Source organism: Sminthopsis crassicaudata, chromosome 2 (genome assembly GCF_048593235.1).
Source record: "Sminthopsis crassicaudata isolate SCR6 chromosome 2, ASM4859323v1, whole genome shotgun sequence".
NCBI classification, from domain to species: Eukaryota; Metazoa; Chordata; class Mammalia; order Dasyuromorphia; family Dasyuridae; genus Sminthopsis; species Sminthopsis crassicaudata.
Window position 1 is genome coordinate 152,513,168 of NC_133618.1, and position 24,245 is coordinate 152,537,412.

General features: G+C 37.2%; 1 protein-coding gene across 2 annotated transcripts in view; it reads left to right on the forward strand.

The window, feature by feature from the left end:
• Positions 1–24,245, forward strand: part of ACSS1 (acyl-CoA synthetase short chain family member 1) — a 69,347-nt gene that overhangs the window by 25,935 nt on the left and 19,167 nt on the right. For both annotated transcript variants that reach the window (XM_074287709.1, XM_074287710.1), the window contains exons 3-6: positions 11,883–12,082; positions 16,304–16,479; positions 18,779–18,931; positions 23,377–23,524. In XM_074287709.1, the coding sequence (XP_074143810.1) occupies positions 11,883–12,082; positions 16,304–16,479; positions 18,779–18,931; positions 23,377–23,524 (677 nt within the window). The remainder of the gene's footprint in view (positions 1–11,882; positions 12,083–16,303; positions 16,480–18,778; positions 18,932–23,376; positions 23,525–24,245) is intronic.

Sequence of the window (24,245 nt, forward strand, 5' to 3'; positions counted from 1 at the left end):
CCATTTATTTAGTGTTTATTCTTTTAGCCAAGCATTGTGTTAAATGCTGGGGATATAAATAGAAAAATCAAGATAGCTCTTGCTTTCAAAAAGCTCTTTGTCTAATTGGGCAAGACAACCTATAAAAAGAGATACTGCTGATGAAGGAGTCTGTTATCCCTAAGGAGTCTTTAAGGAGGCAGTTGTAGGCCAGATGATAAAGCCTAGTGGTCTTCCATCCTCCTGGAAAGAATAGAGTTGGTGACTTCTATATCACTGATGCCATATATACAATTTAGTCGTCTAAATGAGTTCTAGGTTTTAGGGATTGGGGAGGAGGAAGAAGATGATAAGGGGTAAAAGACATTCCGAGTGAATATAGTTTGGATCAAGATAATGAAGTGCCTTGAATGACAGATTTTAGATTTGGATTTTATTTGGAGACTTTACTGGAGAATTACTGAAGATTTTTAAGTAGAGGTAAGATGTGGTAAGACCTGTAAATTGGAGAGATTTAGAAACTTTCCAGCTATTATCTAGCTTCTCCAAGTTAATCCCAAGGAATCTAGTCCTTTTGAATTCCCTTCTAGAGCATATTATATGTGCTGTTAATTTAAAAAGATGTTAATTTAAAAGCTATTAATGGAGAAGTTAAAGAGCATATAAAACAAGAGTCAAAACAAGTTTGTTCAATCAATCAATTAACAAACATTTATTAAGTGCCTCCTTTGGTCAGGCACTTTTCTAAGACATGGGGATACAAAAAAGAGGCAAAAGACCATCCTTGATGTTGAAAAGCTTACAGGTTAATGGGAAAGCAAGATTAAACAAATATATACAAAGTAAACTACATTCATAATAAATAGGAGATAATTAATAGAGGTGCAAATGGAAGTGATTTCTTTTTGACTGATAGAGTGTTACAAGGAATCATATGGTTTCTAGTCTTATGGGATAGGACCTTAGGAATAAGTTCTCAGTCATACCATGGAAGACCTCATCTATATTTGGGGAAGTGTGTTCTTTGTATTTTTAATAGTTTGTTTGGAGGCTCAATAGACCAAGAGCTAGATATGAACTAGAGAAAATGGCTCATTGCACAAAAAACTTGAGAAAGAAGTTCTTTATAATGACAGAATCCCTGACCTTGGCAATAGGAGGGGATTTTATTCATTCACTTAAACCTTTTATTTCTACAGATTTCAAGAACTAAGCACACCTGTTGTTGCCAGCATTATAGGATTTAAAGTTCAGAGAGACTTTAGGGATTAACTAAGCCAGAAATTTTCTAACTTTTCAGTCTTAGCACTGCTTTATTCTCTTAAACATTATTGAGAATTCACTCCCCTCCCTGCTCAAAGAAGTTTTGTTTAGATAGACTATTTTTACTAATGTTTACTGTACTAGAAACTAAAGTGTTTTGCATATTATGAGATTAGTTGTGACTTCATTTACTCCTTGAAAGGATCTCAGGAATCCCCAGGAGAAGCACACTTTGAGGACCTTTCATTCTGGTCACCATTCTACTGAGAGGTTAGGACACATATGCAGATAAGTAAAGACAATGTGTATACAAGGTAAGGGGATAAGAATTGGACCTGTGATTTCACTGGCATGGAAAACTTGCAGGTGAAGAAATCCCTCTACTAGTGATGGTTAGCAACATCTTCTCTAGCCATAGCTTATAGTTTTTGAAGGTTGTCCAGAGTAGTGGTTCTCAAATTTTTGTTTTCAGTATCTTTATCCTATTTAAATTATTGAAGATCTCTCCAAAGCATTTTTGTTTATCTGGGTTATATTTATAGACATTTACCATATTGGAAATAAAAACTATTTTTAATTTGTAGAGACCCTCTAACAGGGTTTCAGAGATCCCCAGGATTCTCTAGACCATACTTTGAAAACCACTGGCCTAGAACACTTAGAAATTAAGCAATGACCCTTGTCCAAAGTCAAACAGCCATATTTATGAAGACAAGATAATAAGATTTCTTTAGCTCCCAGGGTAGCCTCTATCCATAATAACATTCTACCTCTCTGTCTATAAGACATCATGACATGTAATTTCAGGAAAGATTGCTAATAACAGAGGGAGATCAAGCATTGTCATTTATATGAAGATATCGTAGGCTTTCCTTTGTCTAGCATAGGGCCTTGCCCCTAGAAAGCAGACACTTAATCCCTGTTTAGTTTAGTTAGATGTCAATCATTAGTTTATTCATCTTAGCTCTACGCCTCTGATGTAAAGAAGCAAGTTGGCTTGCTTAATACAAATTAGGATGTGCCAAAAGAATTAGGAGCTGGCCCCTAAGAATGGCAGCAGACAACCGGCCTTTGAGAGGAGTGATGAACTTTGACTCTCTTTCACTAGGTTTTCATGGGAAGCTGCCTCTCCACGTGTCTTTTACAGCTTTGTCTTCCCCTGGGACCCTTCTAGGGAGCTGGCGAGGAAGTTGAGGTTGGAGAGACATGAAAGACTATTGAGAAATCTTCATGGGCCCAATGCAGAATCGAAAAAATGTGCCCAAGTCCAAAGATTTTTGTGTGTGAGTGTATGTGTGGTGGAAGTTCCTCCCCACCCCCACCCCCTCCAGGCTGCTTTAGATGGAGAAACACATGCAGCACAGCAACCAGATGCTTTGCCAGTAATTCACTTGGCAGCCCAGTGAGTGAGTCACAGTTTGTTATTCCCAGTCTTGTCTTTAAGCCTGAAACAGCAGAAGAAAGAATCCCCTAACATTCCCACAGGCCTAGGTTCACATCTACTGGCTTTTACAGCTATTCAGCACAGGCTAGGAGAAGGCAGCTGGGACTTTCCTCTGGTCATACACTTAGCCACTACCCTGAGATAAATTGTGACTACTAAAACAAGAGGTCATTTATCTTGTTATAAAGTCTAAGAGGCTTCTTTCTAACTTTTTGACCTGGGCTTCTGGATTGAAATCCATGCTGCTGTTTACATCAAAAGTGTGAGCAAGAAACTGGACATTCACAGAATCCTATTTGGAAACTGTGCTCAGGTCAGTTGTCTGTGTAGTGGTGGTGATGGAGAACTTGGGTATTCCAAAACATTATCTACCTCAAGTACAGCTGCACAAGAAAAGGGAGTGGCCCATCTCTGGGAAGGTTTAACATGAACCTCCAAAGCATGGCTTACAGTTTTCAGATTCACCAGGAAGAATGAGAAAACCAAAGAAACTGTTGAATAGGAAAAGTATACCCTCTCAAGAGACTTAATATTGGAACCCTAGGAATGATACCTAAAATCTGAGCAAGGGATTAGATCTGAAGGTCATCCAGAGGAGAAAGTACATACCCCTTCCAGTGATACTCTGGGAAAGAATTGTAATCTGCCCTAACTCCATTTCTAAAATTAAAGTACTTTCCCTTAAATTCTATGAAGCAGGCACGTTCTTTTTCTTCCATGTGTGTTCCTAGCATCATTCTTTGTCTACAGCAGGAGCTTAATGAATGCTTTCTGGAATGAATTAATAGGTAATTTTTAGAGATGCTGCCCAGAGAATAGAAGTCCTTTCTTTGGCTATTTTAAGTCTGAAATATAAAAATCCAACCATCCCCAAACCCCACCCAACCTGAACTCAAACCTGCCAAAAAAGAATGTACAAAAAGGAATAAATAAATTCCTCATGTGGATTTAAGCCCTACCATCTCCTCCACTTTAACATCCAGAATCAAATTCCTATGAAAATTTATGTATTGGTTTATGGCTAAGAGTTTTTACATTAATGGACAATCTTTTTATGCCTTTTTATATCCCAAATGTGACAAATTGCTTCTACAATTATTTCTTTTTCTCTTTTAACAGCTGCTGGGAAAAAACCCTATCAATCTATAAATTGCAGCTGTCAGTGATGGATGATATTCAATAATACTGCTGGAGTAAAAGAGAATGCTTTTTGCAAGTTTTAGTTATTAATTTAATCTTTCTTTGTCAGGGGCTAAAAAGCAGCAGTAAGTATATTATTTTAAGATGTTTATTTCAGAGAGAGAGTGGAATTGAGAGAAAGTTGCAGTGCCAAAAAAAACCCTGGGTTCCAGTCCTATCTCTGTCTATGTCTCTGTGTCTATCTGTTTCCCATCTCTGTTATTTACATATAACATAGAATGTTATATATTATATAACTGTATTTTCACTGGGCAGTGAAACTGTATTTTTGGACCTACAGATGAGGCAATTTTTGCTACCAATGAAGGTAGGGACCTTCTCTGCAACTTAGTTTTTAGAGAGTTACTTAAATCTCATTGAGAGGTTCAAGTTACTTGCCTGGAATGACAAAACCAGTATATGTAAGAGGTATGACTTGAATCCTGACACTGTTACAAAAATAAAGATAAAATTTACACTAAAGGTACTTGAAAATTTTGGACAACATGTACACACACACTCACACAATGATTAGTACATTGTAGGGAACAACTCAACTCTGTTGAATGGCATGAAAGATCTAAGAAAGGAAGAAACAGCTGGATGTATCTGGGAAATCTTCATGAAGAGAGTGGGATTTGAGCTAAATCTTAATACAAGAGAAAGATTTCCACAAATTAAGGTATATGGGGAGTCTGATTAAGGCATGGGTAGTGGTCCATGTAAGTATAAGTATCCTGAAAAAGATGACGGAAAAGTGAGTAGTCCAATTTGGCTAGAATGTAGAGGGCACAAAGTAAAATAGTATAAAAGAAGATTGGAAAGGTAGACTATACTCAGATTTGATTAAAAAGGGCCTGTAGGCAAAGGGTCTTGAACTTTTTTTCTGACCCATACTCACATAAAACACATCATTCTGAAATAAGAGCATGGCTTGTTTGACACATCCCCAAAGCCAGCCCATTTGAACTAGGTCCAAGTAAAATGTTCTTCAAGTACATCATGGAGTCTGTTTCAAATAGACTCCCTGCCTAAGGAACATAAACATAAACAACATTCAGGAAGTAACCACAGGATGAGAAAACTTCTATCGCTGTATTGCAGAGAGGTTGCGGGAGCTACTCCACTACTATCTAACCAGTACATGTGGCCTTTGAGAGACACAAACACTCATTCCTCTGAGTTCGGTCTGCCACATGTTCACTGTTTTTGTTTTTAAAGAATAGTATTGGAGAGAAAGCAAGTACTAGTTTGGAGTGGTTTAGGCTGGACCCAGCTGTTTTGGATTGAATTGTTTTGAATTGGACTGGATTAGATCAGACTGAATCAGATTTGATTTGATAGTCCAGTTCTGGACTAGATTAAATTAGTTTGGACTGGACTGAACCAGACCTGAATGGACTGGATGAAGTTGGTCTGGATTGTATTGGAACAGACTGAGCTAAATTGAACTGGACTATTTATTTCAATTATGTGTTTCCTCTAAAACTTTTTCAAAAAAAGCTGTTCTAGTTGGGAAGATTATCTAGACTTCCAAATACTTGAATGGGAACGTGGGTGGAATTTTTTTTCCAATTATAAGGACCTCTGTTTCATAGCATTTAGTACCGATCAAGTTGGGGTGGCTAGATTGCTCAGTAGATAGAGTAGCACTTTGGGCCTGGAGACAGGATGAAACGAATTCAAATATGGCTTTAAATTCTTACAGCAGTGTGATTCTGGGCAAGTCATTTAATTTGTTTACTTTAATCCATTGGAGAAGAAAATGGCCAAAACTCTCGTATTTTTGCTAAGAAAACCCTGTGGATAGTATTGGTATGCAGTTATAGAGTCACAAGGAGACATGGTGCTAAGGACTTTACAGATTTTATTTAAGTTGATCCTCACAACTGTCCTGTAGAATAGGTACAATTATGATTCCCATTTTATGGTTAAGGAAATTGAGGCAAACAGGTTAAGTGACCTGCACAGGGTCACACAACTAGTAAGTGTCTGAGGTTGGTTTTGAACTCAAGTATTTTGGACTCCAGATTCAGTATTGTTCCAATGTATTATCTAGTGTATTTATACAGAATAATGTTAATTCCAGCTTTATGAAGTGATAGGGAAGAATAACAAAATTACTTAGGTGGCATGAATTTGCATACTTTGGAAATCTTATTGTCAGACAAGTTAGGGTTTTACAAGAATAGAAATTCACATGTATTACTTTTTAAAATTTTGATACCTTATTTTTGGTAGGGTATTAGGAGCAGCAGTCCTTGTTTTTATCACTCTGGAAGGCTTAATCATGAGGAAGATAATTGTTTTCTTCCTTCTTCCAAACATTGATTGAAAGTTAAAGGAGAAATAAGATCTGGCTTGGAAGTAACTTGGGATCCAAAATGTCAGACTTGATTACCTTCAAATTTGCATTCATTTTCTAGAAATTCCGGTCAGTGGAATGATTGGGAAAAGGGCTTGCATCATATGTAGAGGTATCCATTAACTTGGTTAGGACATCATCCCAGGATGCCAAAATTTAAGTCTTACGGGAATCTTGAAACCAGATTTACTTGACAAACACTGATTGAGACAATATTATTCCCTGTTTTCTTGGAGCTTCCAGTGGATAAGCATGGCACTGGGTAAATCCTTCTGACTATTTTTAAAAGGTCCCAAAGAAACCATAATTTGAGAAATCAGCGACAAAGGTTTTTCTTTCTTCCTCCTCCCTGAAGCTAGGCCTCCTGCTTTGGTATTTATTTGCTGACAGAGTTCATTATCAGCAGCAGAACTGGTGACTGTGAGAAAATGGGGGTTGTTGTCAGCAGCAGCTGATTTCCTGTTAGCCCGAGCTGTGTCATGGCTGAGAATGTCTAAGAGATACAAATTAGACTAGCCAGTAGAATAGTTGGCAACTTGTTTCATGAAACTGGGATTGTTGCTTGAAAATTCTCCACTGCTCTTTCCTAACCACCCCTCTGACATCTATTACAGCTCAAGTGAGCGGCTAGGGGTTGTGTGCCTAGAGATAAGGTGATGTATTTTGTATGCTGATAACATGGCTCACACTAAGGCCAGGGGACATGGGGGATGAAGAGGAGCAGGAACAGAAGTGCCATCTGGTTACTCAGTTTGTTTTTAGTGGCCACATATACCTTTGTATATATATAGATGTACAGATTGTAGAGATTACTTAATTTAACTCCTTTGATTTACAATTGAGGAGATTGAGGCAAACAGGATTAAGTGACTTGTCTAGGACCACACAGTTAGTAAGCATCAAAAATCACATTTAACTCAGGTCTTTCTGACTCAAGTGCTGATGCTCTGTGCACTATGGTGAGTACCTAGCTGCCTAGGAGAGATTTTAGAGATCATTTAATTTAACTCCTTCATTTTACAGATGAGGAAACTAATGACCAGATATATGAAAGGATGGAGCAAGTGACAGACACAAGACATAGTCCCTTTGACTTCCAGTCCAGAAAAAATAAGGCAAGCTAAAAGAATGAATCTCTAATGGTGAAACTATAGTTCTGTGGCAGCATGAGGGCATTGACTTTGGGGATCTGAGGAACTCAGGAGCTTGCTCCTTATGTGTCCTGAGACAAGACCTCTTTTTCTTTGGGTCAATTTCTATATATGAAAAAATTTAGGGACTGGACTCAATGGCCTTTGACTCATACTGTGAGGGAGCAGCCTCCTCCAAGGTGGCCCCCAGGTGATGTCCGAAGTGTTAGGAATCTTTCTTAAGCTCTTTCAAATCCCACTGAATAGTTGATGGCCCCTGTGAAGGGTTTGGCATTAATGCATTAAGAAGGAGCCCTTCTCTCTCTGGTGTCACACATAGACAGTTGAGGTGTCACAATCACAGACCTGGAGAAATGGATTGCCAAAGAAGGGAGGGATGGGCTTGGAGCACATGGCCTGACTCCTCAGCACTATTTGTTATTGTTGTTATTCAGCTGTCTTAGATACTTTCTGACCCCATTTTGGGGTTTTCTTGGCAGAGATACTAGAGCGCTTTGCCATCTTCTTCTCCAGTTCATTTTATAGAAGAGGAAACTGAGGTAAACAGGGTTAAGTGACTTGTGCAGGATCACCTAGTACTTTAACCACTAAACTGCCTAGCTGTTCCCTCAAGAACTGAGTCCTGTTTTATCTCTAAGAATTGGATAATACTTCAGTTCTTAGGTGAAAGGGATCAAGGGGCTATCTGGTCCAGTCCCCTTATTTGAATGAGGAAATCAGGATCCATGGAGGTAAAATCACTTTCCTGAGATCACATAAGAAGTAATCACTCTATAATTTATCCATAGATAAAGTGCTTTTGTTTAAGTCTCCTAAAAGAGAGTGGAATGATAAAAAACTGGGATTACAGCCCACTTCATCACTCCTCTTCCCTCACTTCAAACCTTTACAAAATTCCCTTAAGAAGCCATGTGCCTAATAGATTCAAATATCCTAAAAAGGGATTTGGTTTTTTTTTTAAACCATTATCTACACCACAACATACATTTTCCAGGTTTTTTTTTTTTTTAAAGGGAAAATACATAAAAAATTTTAAATAACTTATTGAACCTATATCAGAGAAAGAAGGGGCAAAAGGGTACATTCAAATTATTTTGCTTCAGAATAACCCTGAAAAATCAGGTCTGACTCGATGAGTCAGACAATGAGTTAGGCAATTAAATAAATATAGAAATACTCAGGCTTAGCTTGGGCCTCTACAAATTGGAAAACCAAATCACTACAGCTTGTCCTTTCCTGGAATACAGCCACATTCTGTTTCCTGTCTGTCTGTTGATCTAATATTGATCATGAACACACTGGGAGAGAATACATGTATGATTTTTCTATTTGATAGATATCTGCTATTATGAAGCAACTAATTGTGGCTGGAAGGCAACTGATTTCGGGATAAGATCCTAATTTGCATTTGAAGTTATGTCTGCAGAGCCTTGCTAGTCATATCTGCACTGTGTATATTTTTGTTGCATAATAGACACAGGAAAAACATACATCTCCACAGACCATGTATTTCATGTGCATTAAATTACTGCAAGTGTGTGTGTGTGTGTGTGTGTGTGTGTGTGTGTGTGTGTGTGTGTGTATACATGTATGGGCTAGCCATCCCAGTCAGGGAATTCATCACAAAATACCCAATTTTCTGGCATTTTCCATCAACTAGTGAAGATTGTATTAACTACCAGCTAAAATATTTATTTGAACCTCACTTAGCTCTTGTACATGCTATAATAAAAGTGATTGGGCTCTTGTTCTCAAGTGACAAACACTTCCTGTTGCTGGGTATACATGCAAATTTTTTATTTCTTTCTATTCTGGGGGCCCCTATTTGTGGTCTCGTCTTAGCCTTAGCCTTTCAGAAGTGTTATAGAGTGCTCTTTTCCAAAAAGGCTAAGGTAGATAATTATTCCTTGCAAAATCTGAAATGATACAGCAAAATGAAGAATGAATGAAGGCAAATAACATGACATCAGGGCTGTAACTAGTATGGGACAGCTGGGACTTTGGCCAGGGCCATTTCCTCCCTGGAGAACTGCATTTCTTTCCTGCTGTGTGCTCAAGTGTTTTCCATGGTTCCATGCCCACCATGGCTATGCTACCACTCATTAGACTAAATGATAGCCCTTGGGGTGTAGACAAATTTGACCAAAACTGCCTCTCAACTACAACCCATTACTCCTTATTATGCAATCTGGGGTCAAATAAGATGTGTCTGATTCTTCTTCTCCATAACCAAGAGGTAAAAATTAATATGAAAATTAATGTATTTCTAATCACTGAAATTAATCTAATCAATTAAATCACCGAAATGGTTGGTTGTTGTCCTTCATTATTATTAAAGAGGGGTAAAATAAACACATAACTATGGAGATGATTATATATTACATTTATTTTTATGATTTACATACACTATATTTGTTTTATGATTGTGGGTACATATATACTCATTATTCCAAATTATTTGATCTACCCTTATTTTTCCACTGACAGTCCCACTGAAAATCCTACTCACTTTTATTAAAGCATGTACAAGAGCTAAGTGAGGTTCAAATTTAATTTTAACCAGATTCCCTCTGATACAAGGAGTTATACTAAAATCCTTTGTACCTTTTCAAAAATTCTCAAATTCTTTATCTCTGTTTCCCTATCACACATAGAGCTAATATTGAGAATTCCTTCATTTGGGATAAATTTGGTTGTCATTATGGAAAGAAGAAGAAATAGAGCTCCCCAGACTTCCTGAATCAGGCACATTTCCCCATTGCTAAGGATTCCACATTTAGGTCTCCAGATCATATTGCATCTGCTCTGGTTGGGTATAGTTGTGTTAAAGCAACAAAAAGTAGGTCTGGATAATGTATAATTGCATGGGCCTTCATCTTGTGTTCCTCCATTGTCCCTGCATGCATAGCTCATTTGGAGAAGTACACAGGAGGCTGCACAAGGAAGAGGATGTACTTCTCCAAATGAGCTATATACAAGTCTGCTCACATGAGATGGAGTGACTGGAATTCTGGGTACTAAAATGACTGGTGTAGGGAAAAGCTCTTCTGGTAGAAGTTGGGTTTCTAGCAGTATTTTTATCTTGAAAGCTTTGGGAAGAAATGATTTTTTGAAAACAACGAAAAGGCCTCTAGCAGAGTCAGTGAATATTCTGTATAATGTAGGACCAACCTTAGCAGTGGGGTGAAATTTAAGTTTTCTAGTCTAGCTTCCTCTCTAACTGGCCTATCAGAAATAACATTTCTTTGTGGTTTCTGCTAGAAAGGAGAAAATGTTTCCCCTTCTTTTCATTATGCATACAGTATTTTCTTTTGAAAAATGTTCCCATCTCCATTGTTACTGATCCCATAGATTGCCACATTTTTTTTTCTTAAATAGCTGATTCATAATAGGAACTATGCAAGTGCAGATGTAAGAGGCTCCATGTTACATGATTAATTCTTAACCTTTAACCAAGTGTATGGATAATCCCTACTGAGGTCAATGTCCCCAAGAACCACTCCCAAGGTTACTTTAACAGCCAAGAACTGCAAGTGATTGGGTATTTGCTTGTGTTTATAAGTCTATAGGCTTTCTGCTTACTGCCTTTTTAAACATTTTTTCCTTCCACTCTTATAACACTTATCTCCTATGAAATTCAGTGAAATAAGTATTTACAACAAAGAGTCATTATTAAGAGAGTAGGGAAGATAGAAGGGGAGGAATTTTTCTCCCTGCATTCTCCCTTTATATTAATTCTTGTGTATGCTTCAGATAACTGAATTCCCTCCCCCTTTACACTGAATTAAACAATGTCTTCAGTGTGGCAGCATGTAAAGAGTGCTGGATTTGAAGCCAGAGGACTTGGGTTCCACTGCCAGCACTACTACTGACTACCTGTAAGAATGTCAGCAATCTCTTATCCTCACTGGACCCTTCTGTAGACCCTTCTGTGTTACTCCTTCTGTAGAATGAGGCTGCTGGATCGGATGACTTCTACATTTCTTTCAGATCTTAAGTCATGATCCTTTATTCTCTCCCTGGTTTCTCTGCACCAAGGAACATACTGCCCATGGCTTGGGTTTGTAGTGTGATGAATATTTGGGGGAAGAATCATACCTGCTATTTTCATGAGCTACTAGACAATGACCTATTTGTACTATGATACAGAAAAGAGAAGCCTTCACTTTCCTTAGTAAAAATTACAACCCAAACTCTTTTCCTTTAGAAGGGAGTGTGTATTTGCAAAATTCATAGATAAGAAAATACCCTCTGAGAGAATCTAGGTGCCCAGATTAACTCTAACTCTTGCACCGAATACCATTCTAAAGCAACTTTTGCCTCAATAACCCAACAATAAATTATCTTCATATCCAAAGTAATTGATAATCTGTCTATGAAGTTAGGTGTGAACCTAATATCCAAAGCCAATTCTGCCCAGAAGGAGTCTGGTGAGCCTGCCAAATTTATTTTATGTCTCCGCTTCATAATTACCAATGTCAACCTCTTCCCTGTGCTGCAGGGAACTTCTGGAGACCACATGCCGCCTGGCCAACACATTAAAGAAACATGGAGTGCGTCGAGGAGACAGGGTGGCCATCTACATGCCCGTGTCTCCCCTGGCTGTGGCAGCCATGTTGGCCTGTGCCCGAATTGGGGCAGTGCACACAGTGATCTTTGCTGGTTTTAGTGCTGAATCCTTAGCTGGAAGAATTAATGATGGTAAGCATGTCTCTGGGGACATAAAAGGGTGGGGAGTTGGTCCCCATTGTTGTCTTCTTCTCTGATTTGGCCCGTAAAGCTCTTCCCTGACGGTTTAAGAGTGCACCTTTCAAAATGAGGCATCTGGGTTTTAGTCCTGGCTTTCGTATTAACTAGATGACTGCTAATTCTCTTGGGCACCAGATTCCTCATCTATAAAACAGGGATAATAATGCATCCTCTCCTATTTTACAGGATGAAATAAGATAGTGGACACGAAAGTTGAATAAATACGAAAGATGATGATCATATGGAAAAAAGAATAGGAGTTTTATAATATATCTTTCTAAAAGCCCAAATCAAGGCTGGCCATGAATTCCATTTGGCTCACTCTCTACCAATTATTGAGAATTGTAGCTTTTCCCACCTTTTTATAAAGATTGAAGATTTGGAAGATTCAGGAAGCAACTTCTCACCTCTTCCTGAGTTTTCTATTCCAGTCCAAGGTCTCTACAGTGGCTTTCTTAGAGTCAAATTATTACCAAATGTCCATTATTCTAACTAGACACTAATATAGGAGCTGACAGGAATAGTACATTAGTGTAGGGGACAAAAATGGGTTTTTATTGAAATATGGAGGGAGGATGACTGTCCCTGAGAAAACTCTAGATTAAAAGCATTTAGGATAAAAAAGACTTCTAAGATACTGTCTTTGATAGTCTTGATAGGCCAAGTTGATCTCTTTGCCCATTGATCCTGCACATAGTGGGGTTAAGCTTCTTTTGTAAGAACCCTAAATAGTATATTTATTGATGTCATCTTGGCTCTCCAGAAGCAAGTTCCCCAGTTTCTTCCATGTGAGGTACTCTTATCAGATAAGCATATTGGTGTCTACTCAACAGGCCCTTTCATTATATATCCATTTCTTGCTCCTGTTCCTATAGGTCTAGGTTGCTGCGACCTTAACATTATCTCTAATGAAAAGATATGACAGAAAAATCCTTACAGTGTTGGTTTTAGTCAGCTTTAGGTTTATGTTGTGAAATCTTAGTGTTGTTACCTTAAAAAGTGGTTATTCCATAAAAGAACAAGTTCCTAAAACTCATCAGCATCAAATGCAAATTACTAGGAAGGGCAAGTGAAGGAAGGCATGGGATTTGTAGCAATATATACTTTTATTTTCAATAGACAGAGAGAAAATTGTGTATCTAATATATTGTGGAATGATATAAGTGCCTATATTATATATTTTAAGAGTATGTGACTTGTACAGTTTTATTGTTTAATGTGTTCCCTCTAAACCTCCCCCATCATCCCAACTGCTGAGAAGTGTACTGGGATAAAGAATAGAGAACTGGTCTTAGAGTCAGGAAGACCAGATTGTAAGTCCTACCAGTGATATACTGGCTGTAGTATTCTGGGAACATTTAATTTCTCTTTGGCTCAGACAGCTCTCTAAGAGTATAAGTTTCAGAGAGAAGGTAGAGAAAGTTTCTAATTAGGATTTACAGATGAATAAAAAAGTTCCCCTCTACTAGATTTGAGGACAGAATTACATTTGTCAGAGAAATTAATATTTTTTAATGATAGCTTTTTATTTTTCAAAATACTTACAAAGTGTTTTCAATATTCACCCTTGCAAAACCTTGTGTTACACATTTTTCTCCCTCTTTCCTATATCCTTTCCCTAAACAGCAAGTAATCCATATAGATTAAACATGTGCAATTCTTCCAAAGATTTCCATATTTATCATGCTGCACAAAAAAAAATCAGATCAAAGAGGGAAAAAGAAAAAAATCAAGCAAGCAAACAGTAAGAAAAAAGGTGAAAATACTATGTTGTAATCCACATTCAGTCCCCATAGCCGTCTCTCCAGATACAGATGGCTCTCTCCATCACAAGTCTATTGGAATTGGCCTGAATCACCTTGTTGTTGAAAAGAACCAAGTCCATCAGAGCTGATCATCACATAACCTTGCTGAGGCCATATACAATGTTCTTTTGGTTCTACTCACTTCATTTAGCATCAGTTTCTGTAAGTCTCTCTAGGCTTTTCTGAAATCCACCTGTTGATCATATCTCATAGAACAATAATATTCCATAACATTCATATACCATAATTTATTCAGCCATTCCTCACCTGATGGCATCCCCTCAAATTTTAGTTCCTTGCCACTATAAAAGGGCTGCTACGAACAATTTTGCCCATGTGGCAAAATTTCCCCCTTTTTTATGATCTTTTTGAAATATAGACCCAGAAGAGACACTGCTGGATTAAAGATATGCACTGTTTAGGTAGTTTGGATTAGTTGGCATCTGAAATTTTTTTTTTAGTTTTGTGATCATGTTTTAATTAATCTTTATATTTCTTCCTTCCCCAGGTCTATCATAGTATTCTAGACTATTTAATAAATACTTATTGAAAAAATAAATGAGCAATGCATGATAAAGGATGCTTTCACATTAATATATTTACAGCATTAATATGTTTACAAGAATTCTCTTTTTGACTTGCATTGAAAAGTATATTTGGATAAATTCTGGGTAAATGTTTTCCTTTTTCCATAAAGTTCTGACTTAGGGAGGCAGCACAATATAGGTAAAAAGCAATGAATCATGCTTAGGAGACTTGGCTTTTAGTATTAGTTCTGCCCCAATTTGCTGTGTGTGTTTGGATAAATCACCTAAGTGTTATAGATTTTACTTTTCTTGTGTGTAAAATGAGGAATTTGAGCTATATCATATCTATTATCTCTTTTAGTTCTAAAGAGTTATGCTTCTAATTGTTGTTTATTGATAATAGTCAAAAGACTTGAGTTCAAATCCAGTGGCCTTATCTATATGACCAATCTACCGGGATTTATATTTCCTCATCTGTATAAGAAGAGGGTTGGATTAGGTAACCTCTATTCCTGATGGCAAATTGTAAGTCTCTAGTGTAACACTGGGAGGCCTAAACTGGCCCATGGTTAGGAAGACACTTGAGAGTTCTTGTGTGCTTTGAGGAAGGTCAGAGGTCCATTTTGGATTAAAACTGAGTTGAATCCAATGTATAGTAATCTTGAACTCTAAGATTAGTCTTGGAACCAATCTCTCTGATTTCTCTAGGAGACTGGGAGTAACCCAGCATATTTGGGTAGAACTCTCAAGACTGAGCCATTCAATCAGAAATCTCCTAGCCCAGGAGTCAGCAAAATATAGCCTTCAGGCTAAATCTGGTAGAGTATAACTTGCTGAACCTGTCTAAGGACTCATGTCATCCCTGTAAGAACCAGAGTAGCTTTTGTGGCTGGGAAGGTTAGGAGACATTTGTCTAACTCTTCTTAGTGCTGGGCTCTTTAGCCTACATTTCTTGGTATGATATTGTCTAAATTCAGAATAAGTGGAAGAACTTATAAAATATGTTACAGTGATTGTTAAAAAATCTTTGAAAAGAGACATCATCCCAAAGCTGAGCAAGGGTTGATATAAAAAGTTGATATGAATTATTGAACTATTTGATCTAAGGCAGAGATTCTTAATCAGAGGTTTCCCAAGAGATCTGTTGAATATATTCCAAGGAATCTGTGAACTTGATGGAAAAAAAAATTAAATCTCTATTTTTACCACATGAAATTTAGCATTTCCTTCTATTATGAATTTTTTTAAAATATGGTTCTGAAAAGGAGTCTTTGCTAGATTGCCAAAGGGGGTCTTTGATACAGAAAAAATTAAGAATCCCTACTCTAAAAGACATGTGGATAAGAACAAGTACCTCCTCCTCCTCTCTTTGATGTTTTCAAGTTTGACAAGGCTACTCTATACTCTATACCCTTTGAACACTTGCATTGGGTTGTTGTTGTTGATTAGTGCCCAACTCATTATGACTCATTTGGCATTTTCTTGACAAAGATATGAAGTGGTTTGCCATTTCCTTCTTCAGCTCATTTTATAGATGAGGAAACTGAGGCAAACAGGGTTAGGTAATTTGCTCAGGGTCACATAGCTAGAAAGTAAGTGGTTGAGGCCATATTTGAACTCAGAAAGATGATTCTTCTTGACTCCTGACCTGGCACTCTTTTCCATTACACCTAGCTGCCCCCTAGGAAGCTTACAAATAAGACAGACTCATTACTGAAAGATAGATATTCTCTATGATAGGCTTATAGTATTGTGGTTTGTAGTGACTAATTAGAAAGGTAAGCTGGATAGAAGAATGGAAATATAATTGAACAGCCTCAAATTTATCTTTATCTAATTAGCAAAATGCAAAGTGGTCATCACCTACAACCAAGGAGTCCGGGGAGGACGGATCATTGAACTGAAGAAAATAGTGGATGAAGCTGTGAAGAACTGTCCAACAGTTAAACATGTCTTAGTAGCTCAGAGAACAGACAACAAAATCCACATGGGGAAGTTGGATGTCCTTCTTGAAGAAGTAAGTTCATTAAGTTCAAGTAAGTTAGAGTTTCTGGTCTACTATTTTTTTCCCTTTTCTCCCAACAATTTATTTTCAATAAAGTATTGAGTGATCATGAGTTAGTGTTACCCTAAGAAGAGGGTTTTGTGTTTTCATTGGGGAGTCTGGACAGAGATATTTGGCTACAGGGAAATTCATAAAAATTGTAATCCCTAAACAGGACTTTACTTCTATGAAATTGTGCTATAGTGGAAAGAGTACTGCATTTGGAGGGAGAAGAATTTGAGTTCGAATCCTTGCTTTTCTACTAATCTCCTTATATAACTCTGAGCAATTTCTTTAACCTCTCTGAGTTTATATTTCTTTATCAGTTTTTTTATATTTTTTAAATTAATTTTATAATTATAAAATTTCTTTTGACAGTACATATGCATGAGTAATTTTTTTTATAACATTGTCCCTTGTATTCATTTTTCCAAATTTTCCCCTCCCTCCCTCTACTTCCTCCCCTAGAAAACAGGCAATCCCATACATATTAAATGTGTTACAGTATAACCTAGATACAATATATGTGTGCAAATCCAATTTTCTTGTTGCACATTAAGAATAGGATTCTTTTGCTCATATAATTCCTGACTTTTCTTTGGTAGATGGATTCCCAAATATTTTATACTCTCGACATTTGTTTTGAATGGAATTTCTCTTTGTATCTTTTGCTGTTGCATTTTGTTGGTGATATATAAAAATGCTGAGGATTTATGTGGATTTATTTTGTATCCTGAAACTTTGCTAAAGTTGTGAATTATTTCTAATAACTTTTTAGCAGAGTCTTTGAGGTTCTCTAAGTATACCATCATGTCATCTGCAAAGAGTGATAGTTTAAGTTCCTCATTACCTACTCTTATTCCTTTAATCTCTTTCTTGGCTCTTATTGCCGAGGCTAGCGTTTCTAATACAATATTGAATAGTAATGGTGATAATGGGCAACCTTGTTTCACTCCTGATCTTACTGGGAAATCTTTATCAGTTTTAAGAAGAAATGGATTAGATAATCTCTGAAGTAATTTTCGGCTCCAAGTCTATGATCCTTAATCCATGTTGATTGACCTGTAAATAATCCCTACCTCCATAATAGAAGGACTGATCAATAAAGACCCAATTCTGAACAGTGTTCCCATTTGGGCTTAGTGCATTCCTGTTCATTGTGTTTGCTGAGATAGGTCTGGGGAAATGTGAATGTTTCATTTTGTCAGTCAGGTGATATGGACATTGACAAGTCTCTTTGACTAAGATTTGGATGATCCAAGTCATGTACCCCAAGACCCTCATTGTAATATTAATTTTCTCATTAATTGTTAACCAACCAGCATTGATCATCAACCTTTGGAATACCTTCTCTTTCATGGGCACATAATCTGGGAACCCACTCTTTAATTAAAATGCTAACATTATTAACAAAACGGTTAAATCATCCAGAAATTAAGTCTTTTAAAATGCCACAAAATGCATATCACTTTTTGTTAAGTGTATGATTGCTGAGTGAACATGAGGTAAAGAAGTAATTGAGATTTTTATTGATAGAGATGAGTTCTAAGCTCATTTATAAAGGGGCAGAGAAGGACATGGATTGATACAAGGGAAGAGTAATTCAGACAGTGAGAATGATAGGCATCAAGGCGCCAGCTGAGACAGTAGATAGAGGCACAGAAGGCACAGAAGAAATCTGTGGTTTTTGTTTGATAACAATAACTGGCATTTGTATAGAACTTTAAAATTCATAATGCCCTCTCTTTCCTCAAAATGATCCTTTGAGGTGGGCAATGAAAGTGCTATTCTCATTTTATAGATGAAGAAACAGGTGCTGAGAGGTGAGGTGACTTGCCTATGGTCACACAACTAAAGGTCCAAGGCAGGATTTAAACCCACTTCATTTAACTCCAACTCTAAAACTTTCCACAAGTGTACATTGTCTCTCAAAAATAACTGGTGGTTATATAGCATTTTAAGATTTACAAGATGCTATCACATTTGTTGACAGCAATTGCAGTTATTACCTTCATGTTACAGATGCAAAAACTAAGCCCCAGGTAAATTAAGTAGCTAGCTCATGGCCATATAGTTAGCATAGGTCAACGGAAAAAATCCCACTCAGACCCCTCCTGACTCCCAGGTCAGGGCTCTTCCCATTTCTTGAGCCCTGTGAGAATTTTGAACACCAGTGAGATGCTAATTTCAAAGCCAAGATGGCAGATGCCAAATCTAGGAAGAAGCTAACAGCCTCCCTCTGTAATTCTATTTGTTTTCTCTGTCTTGTTAGGAGATGGCCAAGGAGAATCCTGTGTGTGCTCCTGAAATCATGGACAGTGAAGATGTACTCTTTATGCTTTATACTTCAGGGAGCACAGGCAAACCAAAAGGACTTGTCCACACCCAGGCTGGCTATTTACTCTATGCTGCTGTGACACACAAGGTATTTATTGCAATCCTATTACATATAGAGAAATTGATTTTTGTGCCTAAAATGTTGTTTGTTGCTGTTAATTCTGCTATAACCTGACCTACTGAATTGATTTCATCAATACTCAGCTGCAGATCAAGAACCAATATAACTTAAAAAATAATTCTGCCTACCCTCTCCTAAACCATGTTCCATACTTTTTGGCATGTAAATTACTTTTATCGATGTGGATATTCAAGTTATTTAAAATTGATGAATTGCTTAAGAGGTTAAGGGACTTGCCTATTGTTACATAATTAGTATGTAATAGGAGCAAGACTTGAATTTTGGCCTTCTCAGTTCAAACAACTCAATTTTGCCCCTAAATGCAATTATTCTCATTTACTTTTCTCTCTCATTCCCAAGTTTTCTCTCCAGTTCTCTATCATGTCACCTACTATTCCAGCTCCCAACTATTTCTCTTTTCAGTGTTGGATCTGCTTGCCCTCTTTGCCCTTCCCCTCATCTCTCATGGGGCTCTTTTGCTTTCCAGAGGTCTCACTATTTCCTCCCATCATCCCAGAGTGTTTTTTTTTCTTTCAGAGTCAATTTGTTCCCACAAATATATATATATATATATATATATATAATTCATTTCAAAGGTAGTCACAGGTGGCGTGCCATTTTCCTCAGTTTTATAATTCAAGTGCTGCTTTTATTCTTTTCATTTAATAAATAAGAAAAGGGAGACTCAGACGTGCCAATCAAGGTTGCACAGGTAGTGGCAGAATACAAATTTAAACTCAGGACTTTTGACCTCAAGTCAAATGTACTCTGTATGCTATTAACATTGTTGTTGGATTTCTGATCAGTTTGTGGCCTTTTCCAGATATAATCATTGGGCAATAATCTGTGTCAAAGATTAAGGTGTGGGAAAAGGGATTGGGTCATCACTTCCTTCTGTGAAAAAGGTCATGTACTCCAAAGGAACTGACAAAGGAGAACCTAGTTCAGGGTTCTTTCAATCATCTACAGGATGTAGAAAGCAAGTCCCATGACAAAGGTATGGAGAGTTATACCCTGAAGTGATATTAAAGTCTTTTTGTCCTTTGAAAACTCTTTATATTTCTGTCACATAGTTGGTACCATGATTTTGTCAGCCTAAACTTTACCTTTGCACAGATAAAAAAGCTTTCTTCATTAAAATATTTTCCAAATCCTCAAGTTCAAGTATTAAAGACATCTTGACCATAGGAAGTCCAATTGTGCTTTCTGTATGGTGAGTTTCTATATGGGTATCAAGATTGAATTTTTGAATTTTGTATTCAGTAAATGGAGACCCCAGGAATACTAACACAGGACTTAAAAAATATAATATACAAGGCTGACTCTGATTAGTTTTGCCAACTTCTGAGGCATTTGTTTTCCATCTGGGAAGAGGTAACATCGGCTTAATTTGCTAGAGTGATTGTGAGATGAATTAGTGAGAGTGATGTCAGGAAAGAGTCACAGACTTTGCCTGAATAGTTTGTCACACATAATCATTCATTGATGGAGAACTCCACCTATTTTCTCTGAATTTCTTGGGCCACAGGGAGGAGAAAAACCTTCAATGAGCTATTTGTTCCCTGTTCTCAAGCTCTGAAATGATCACATTCTCGTAGTCCTAGCAAAGCTTGTGTGATTTTAGCAATTGCCCAACTATTTTTATCTTTCTCTTTGGTTTCATTTATTACTGGTACTTTTATTAAGGTCATTAACTTCTTTTTTGGGAATGAGCATGCTACACAACATGTTTTGAAAACTGGCTGGACCTTTGCTCATGTACTTGTTTTCTTATTGGCTCACATTTACATTGCAAATGAGGATGAACAGGGTACAAGGCATGCTTGCAAATCATTTTATTTGAAGCTAATATTATCATAATATAAAATGCTATGTGGTATGTTTTATGGATCCCATGAAGATATGCTGACTCTTAGTCTTCTTGATACTGAATATATTCATCTGTAAAGGACAGAATCTTGGATAATGGTGGCCAGAGTAAGAGAACCATATTGTCTTCTTTTCTTTTATATTTTGGGGTAGGGTGCCCCTTCTATATCTGAAAGAGCTAAATCAAATGATTATGGTTCTTTTATCCCAAATTTTCTCATGCTATCATCACACGTAGGCAGAAGACAAATAATAGTAACTAGCATTTGCATAGCATTTTAAGGTTCCAAAGTGCTTTATATAACTTACTTGATCCTTATAACACCTTTTAAGATAGGTACTACCACTATCATCTTCACTTTCCAGATGAGAAAAATGAGGTCAAGTTTAGTGATTGGCTAGAGTCCCACAACTAGTGTCTGTGGTAGAATTCAGAGTCAGTCTTCTTGATTCGAAATCCCATACTCAATCCACCTAGACACCTAGCTACCTCTCTAATGGAAGAGATGGGTATCACTTATGTACTATCATCCTATTTTATGAATAGGAACATTAGGCCTGTCCCTTAGTATGACTCCTTTGGGATCCTAGGATGGTCTTGCTATAAGGAATGTTGCTAGGACTAGAAGAAGCCATCGCTTCTTGCCAACAGATAATCAGCAATCAATGATGTTGATACATTCATACATATAGATGTATGTGTATATATATGTATGTATATACATATATTATTTACATATATATAAATGATGTTGACATGTATATGATGCTGTGAAGTAAATGCATTCAAAAGCATTATGACTCTCTATTTGGTTCAAGAGACTGTGCCAAAGCACTGGAAAGGCTCCTCTTAACAATATCCCATCCCTGTAACTCCATTTAGGAGCTTTGCTTGGAGTAGCTGTTGGTTTCCCATGTTTCTATTCAGTTATGCTTCCATTCTTTTTTTCTCTAGTAGATCTCTCTTCTTGTCATCTTTCAAGTCACCTCCTAAAACACAGTATAAGTGCTTAGTAAAGCTTTCCAGAAAGAGGAGACAGTGAATTGGGTTGGAAGAAATGTTATAGTGCCCCCATTCCTTCCTTTTATGTGCAGCATTAATTATTAGGAAATAGTCTGAATAAACTCTAATGCCTACCCTCTACACAAAGGGTAAAGCTTAAGTAACAATAATAAAGGTAAGCTACAAACTGTGTCTGTGATTTAATTAGCATAGAGAACTTCCAAGTGAAGAAAATCCTTCTACCAATACAGGTTGCCCTTTAAAGTTTTAGGAAGTTATTGAGAACACTGAGATGATAAGTGATTCACTCAGAGGCAACACATGTCAAAAGAGGGATTTGAATCTATGACTTCCTGGCTTCCAGGTTGACTCTCTCACTATTAGATAGTCTCTTTCTATAGCCTTTGTAACTCATATTTACACAATGTGTTTAGATTTCATAAAAGACCTCTTATCACAATAAAAATATGAGGTAAGTAGTCCAAATTTTATAATTCCTTTTTTTTTTACAGATGAGAAAACTGAGCCTCAGAGACTTGTTCAGGGATACATAGGCTTAGTGTCAGAAATAGAACTTGGATCTTGTTGGCTCTTAGTCCAATGTCTTTTGCAGCACTCTATACTATTTCTCTGTATGATAACATAGATCCTGGTGGAAGGAGGAAGATAGAAGAAGGCAGCATTCCTATTCCTTTACTTTTGGGAATATTTGTAATAGGCTTTTATTATCCCTCATGTTCCTTCTATGCCCTACCCCTACCTCTGAATCTGCTATTACATATCTCAATATTTATTTTCTCTAAATTTCACTATGGAAATGTTGTTAGCCTAGTTGGTGAAATGTTGTGACCTATGTAGAGGATGTTACAAGTTGTAATTGCTCACTATTGTTCAAAAGAGAGGACATGCTGCTGACATGGGGTATGACGGATAGAACAATGGACTCAGAAGCTTCAGGTTCAAACCTTGTCTTTGAGTCTCACTAGTTGTGTGATCTGGGGCAAGTCACATAACCTTGTAGGCCTCAGATTCTCTTCTATAAAATGAGAGAGATGGAATTGATGACTTCTGAGTTTTGAATCTATAATTCTATAAGATCAGCAAATATTGAATGTCTTATGGTTGGATTAGGCAACATAGTTTATTAGAGCATGATTCTTCAGAGCTTTAGGTCTTGGTTAGGCTTGAAGGTTAGCTTCTCCTTCTTAGCCATAGATGATCTACCCCAGTCCCTGTGCCAGATGTCTCTCAGGTAAATGCTTCATCAATGACATTACTATTGAACTACTACACAACCACTCCTGTGATTACCACCATTACTACCACCACTCCCACTATTACTACAAATGCAGACATTTATCTAGTGTCACTGTCATTCTAATTTGAATCATTTATTGAAATGACTTTCCTTTTCCCCCCATTTATACCTTAGAAACACAGGATATGAGGAATGAGTATCTCCTGTGTTCAAAGAACCAAATGGTCCTTCCTCATCACTACAGTGATAATGCTCATCTCTGAACATCTCTCCTTTTTCCAGCACGTGTTTGATTTCAGGCAAGGGGATGTATTTGGCTGTGTAGCAGACATCGGATGGATTACAGGTCATAGCTATGTTGTGTATGGTCCACTCTGCAATGGAGCCACCAGTGTCCTGTTTGAGAGCACCCCTGTTTATCCCAATGCAGGTAAGGTTTCTGTGCTTCCTTTTGGAATCAGATTGTATCCCACAATTCCATTATCAGAAGAGACCTCAGAGGATATATGGCCCAACAAATAAATACCTGAAAAATAATTACCTGTATGTATTTTACAAGTGGCTAGTTTGTATTTACTCAAGGATCTCCAATAGGAGGGAACTGACAGTCTCCTGAAAAGTAATGAGGTTTTAGGAACTGCAAAAAGAGATTGCAAATGTTTGGAGGCACAGTGAGGGTTGGGAAAACAGTGAAAGAAAATTACTATTTCAGTTGTAAGAACAGCAAAGTAGAAACAATCTGTTCCTTTATATCCCTCTGTAGTCAACAAATGAAGGGGGCAACTCAGTGGACCTTGACTGAAGAGAAAGAATAAGAATAATGAAACTTAGGCTTGTCTAGCATTTTATAGTTTCAAAGATCATAGTCATTACCTCATTTGATAATCTCAGTCATCTTGTGAGGTCTGCAGAATAGGTATCCTTATCAGTTCCATTTTACAGATAAGGAAGCTATCACGTATTCAGAAACTGTTAGAGGCTTAGAGCTGACTGAGGACAAATAGTAATTTGCTGAGTTCAGATTTGAGCATAAGTTTTATGATTTGAAATTCAGTGCTCTTGATATTACTCTTGATAAAGCACTAAATTGACACTAAATTGCTATTTAAATATTTTCTAATGTAACAAGTTGCTCAAGTCACTGATAGAAC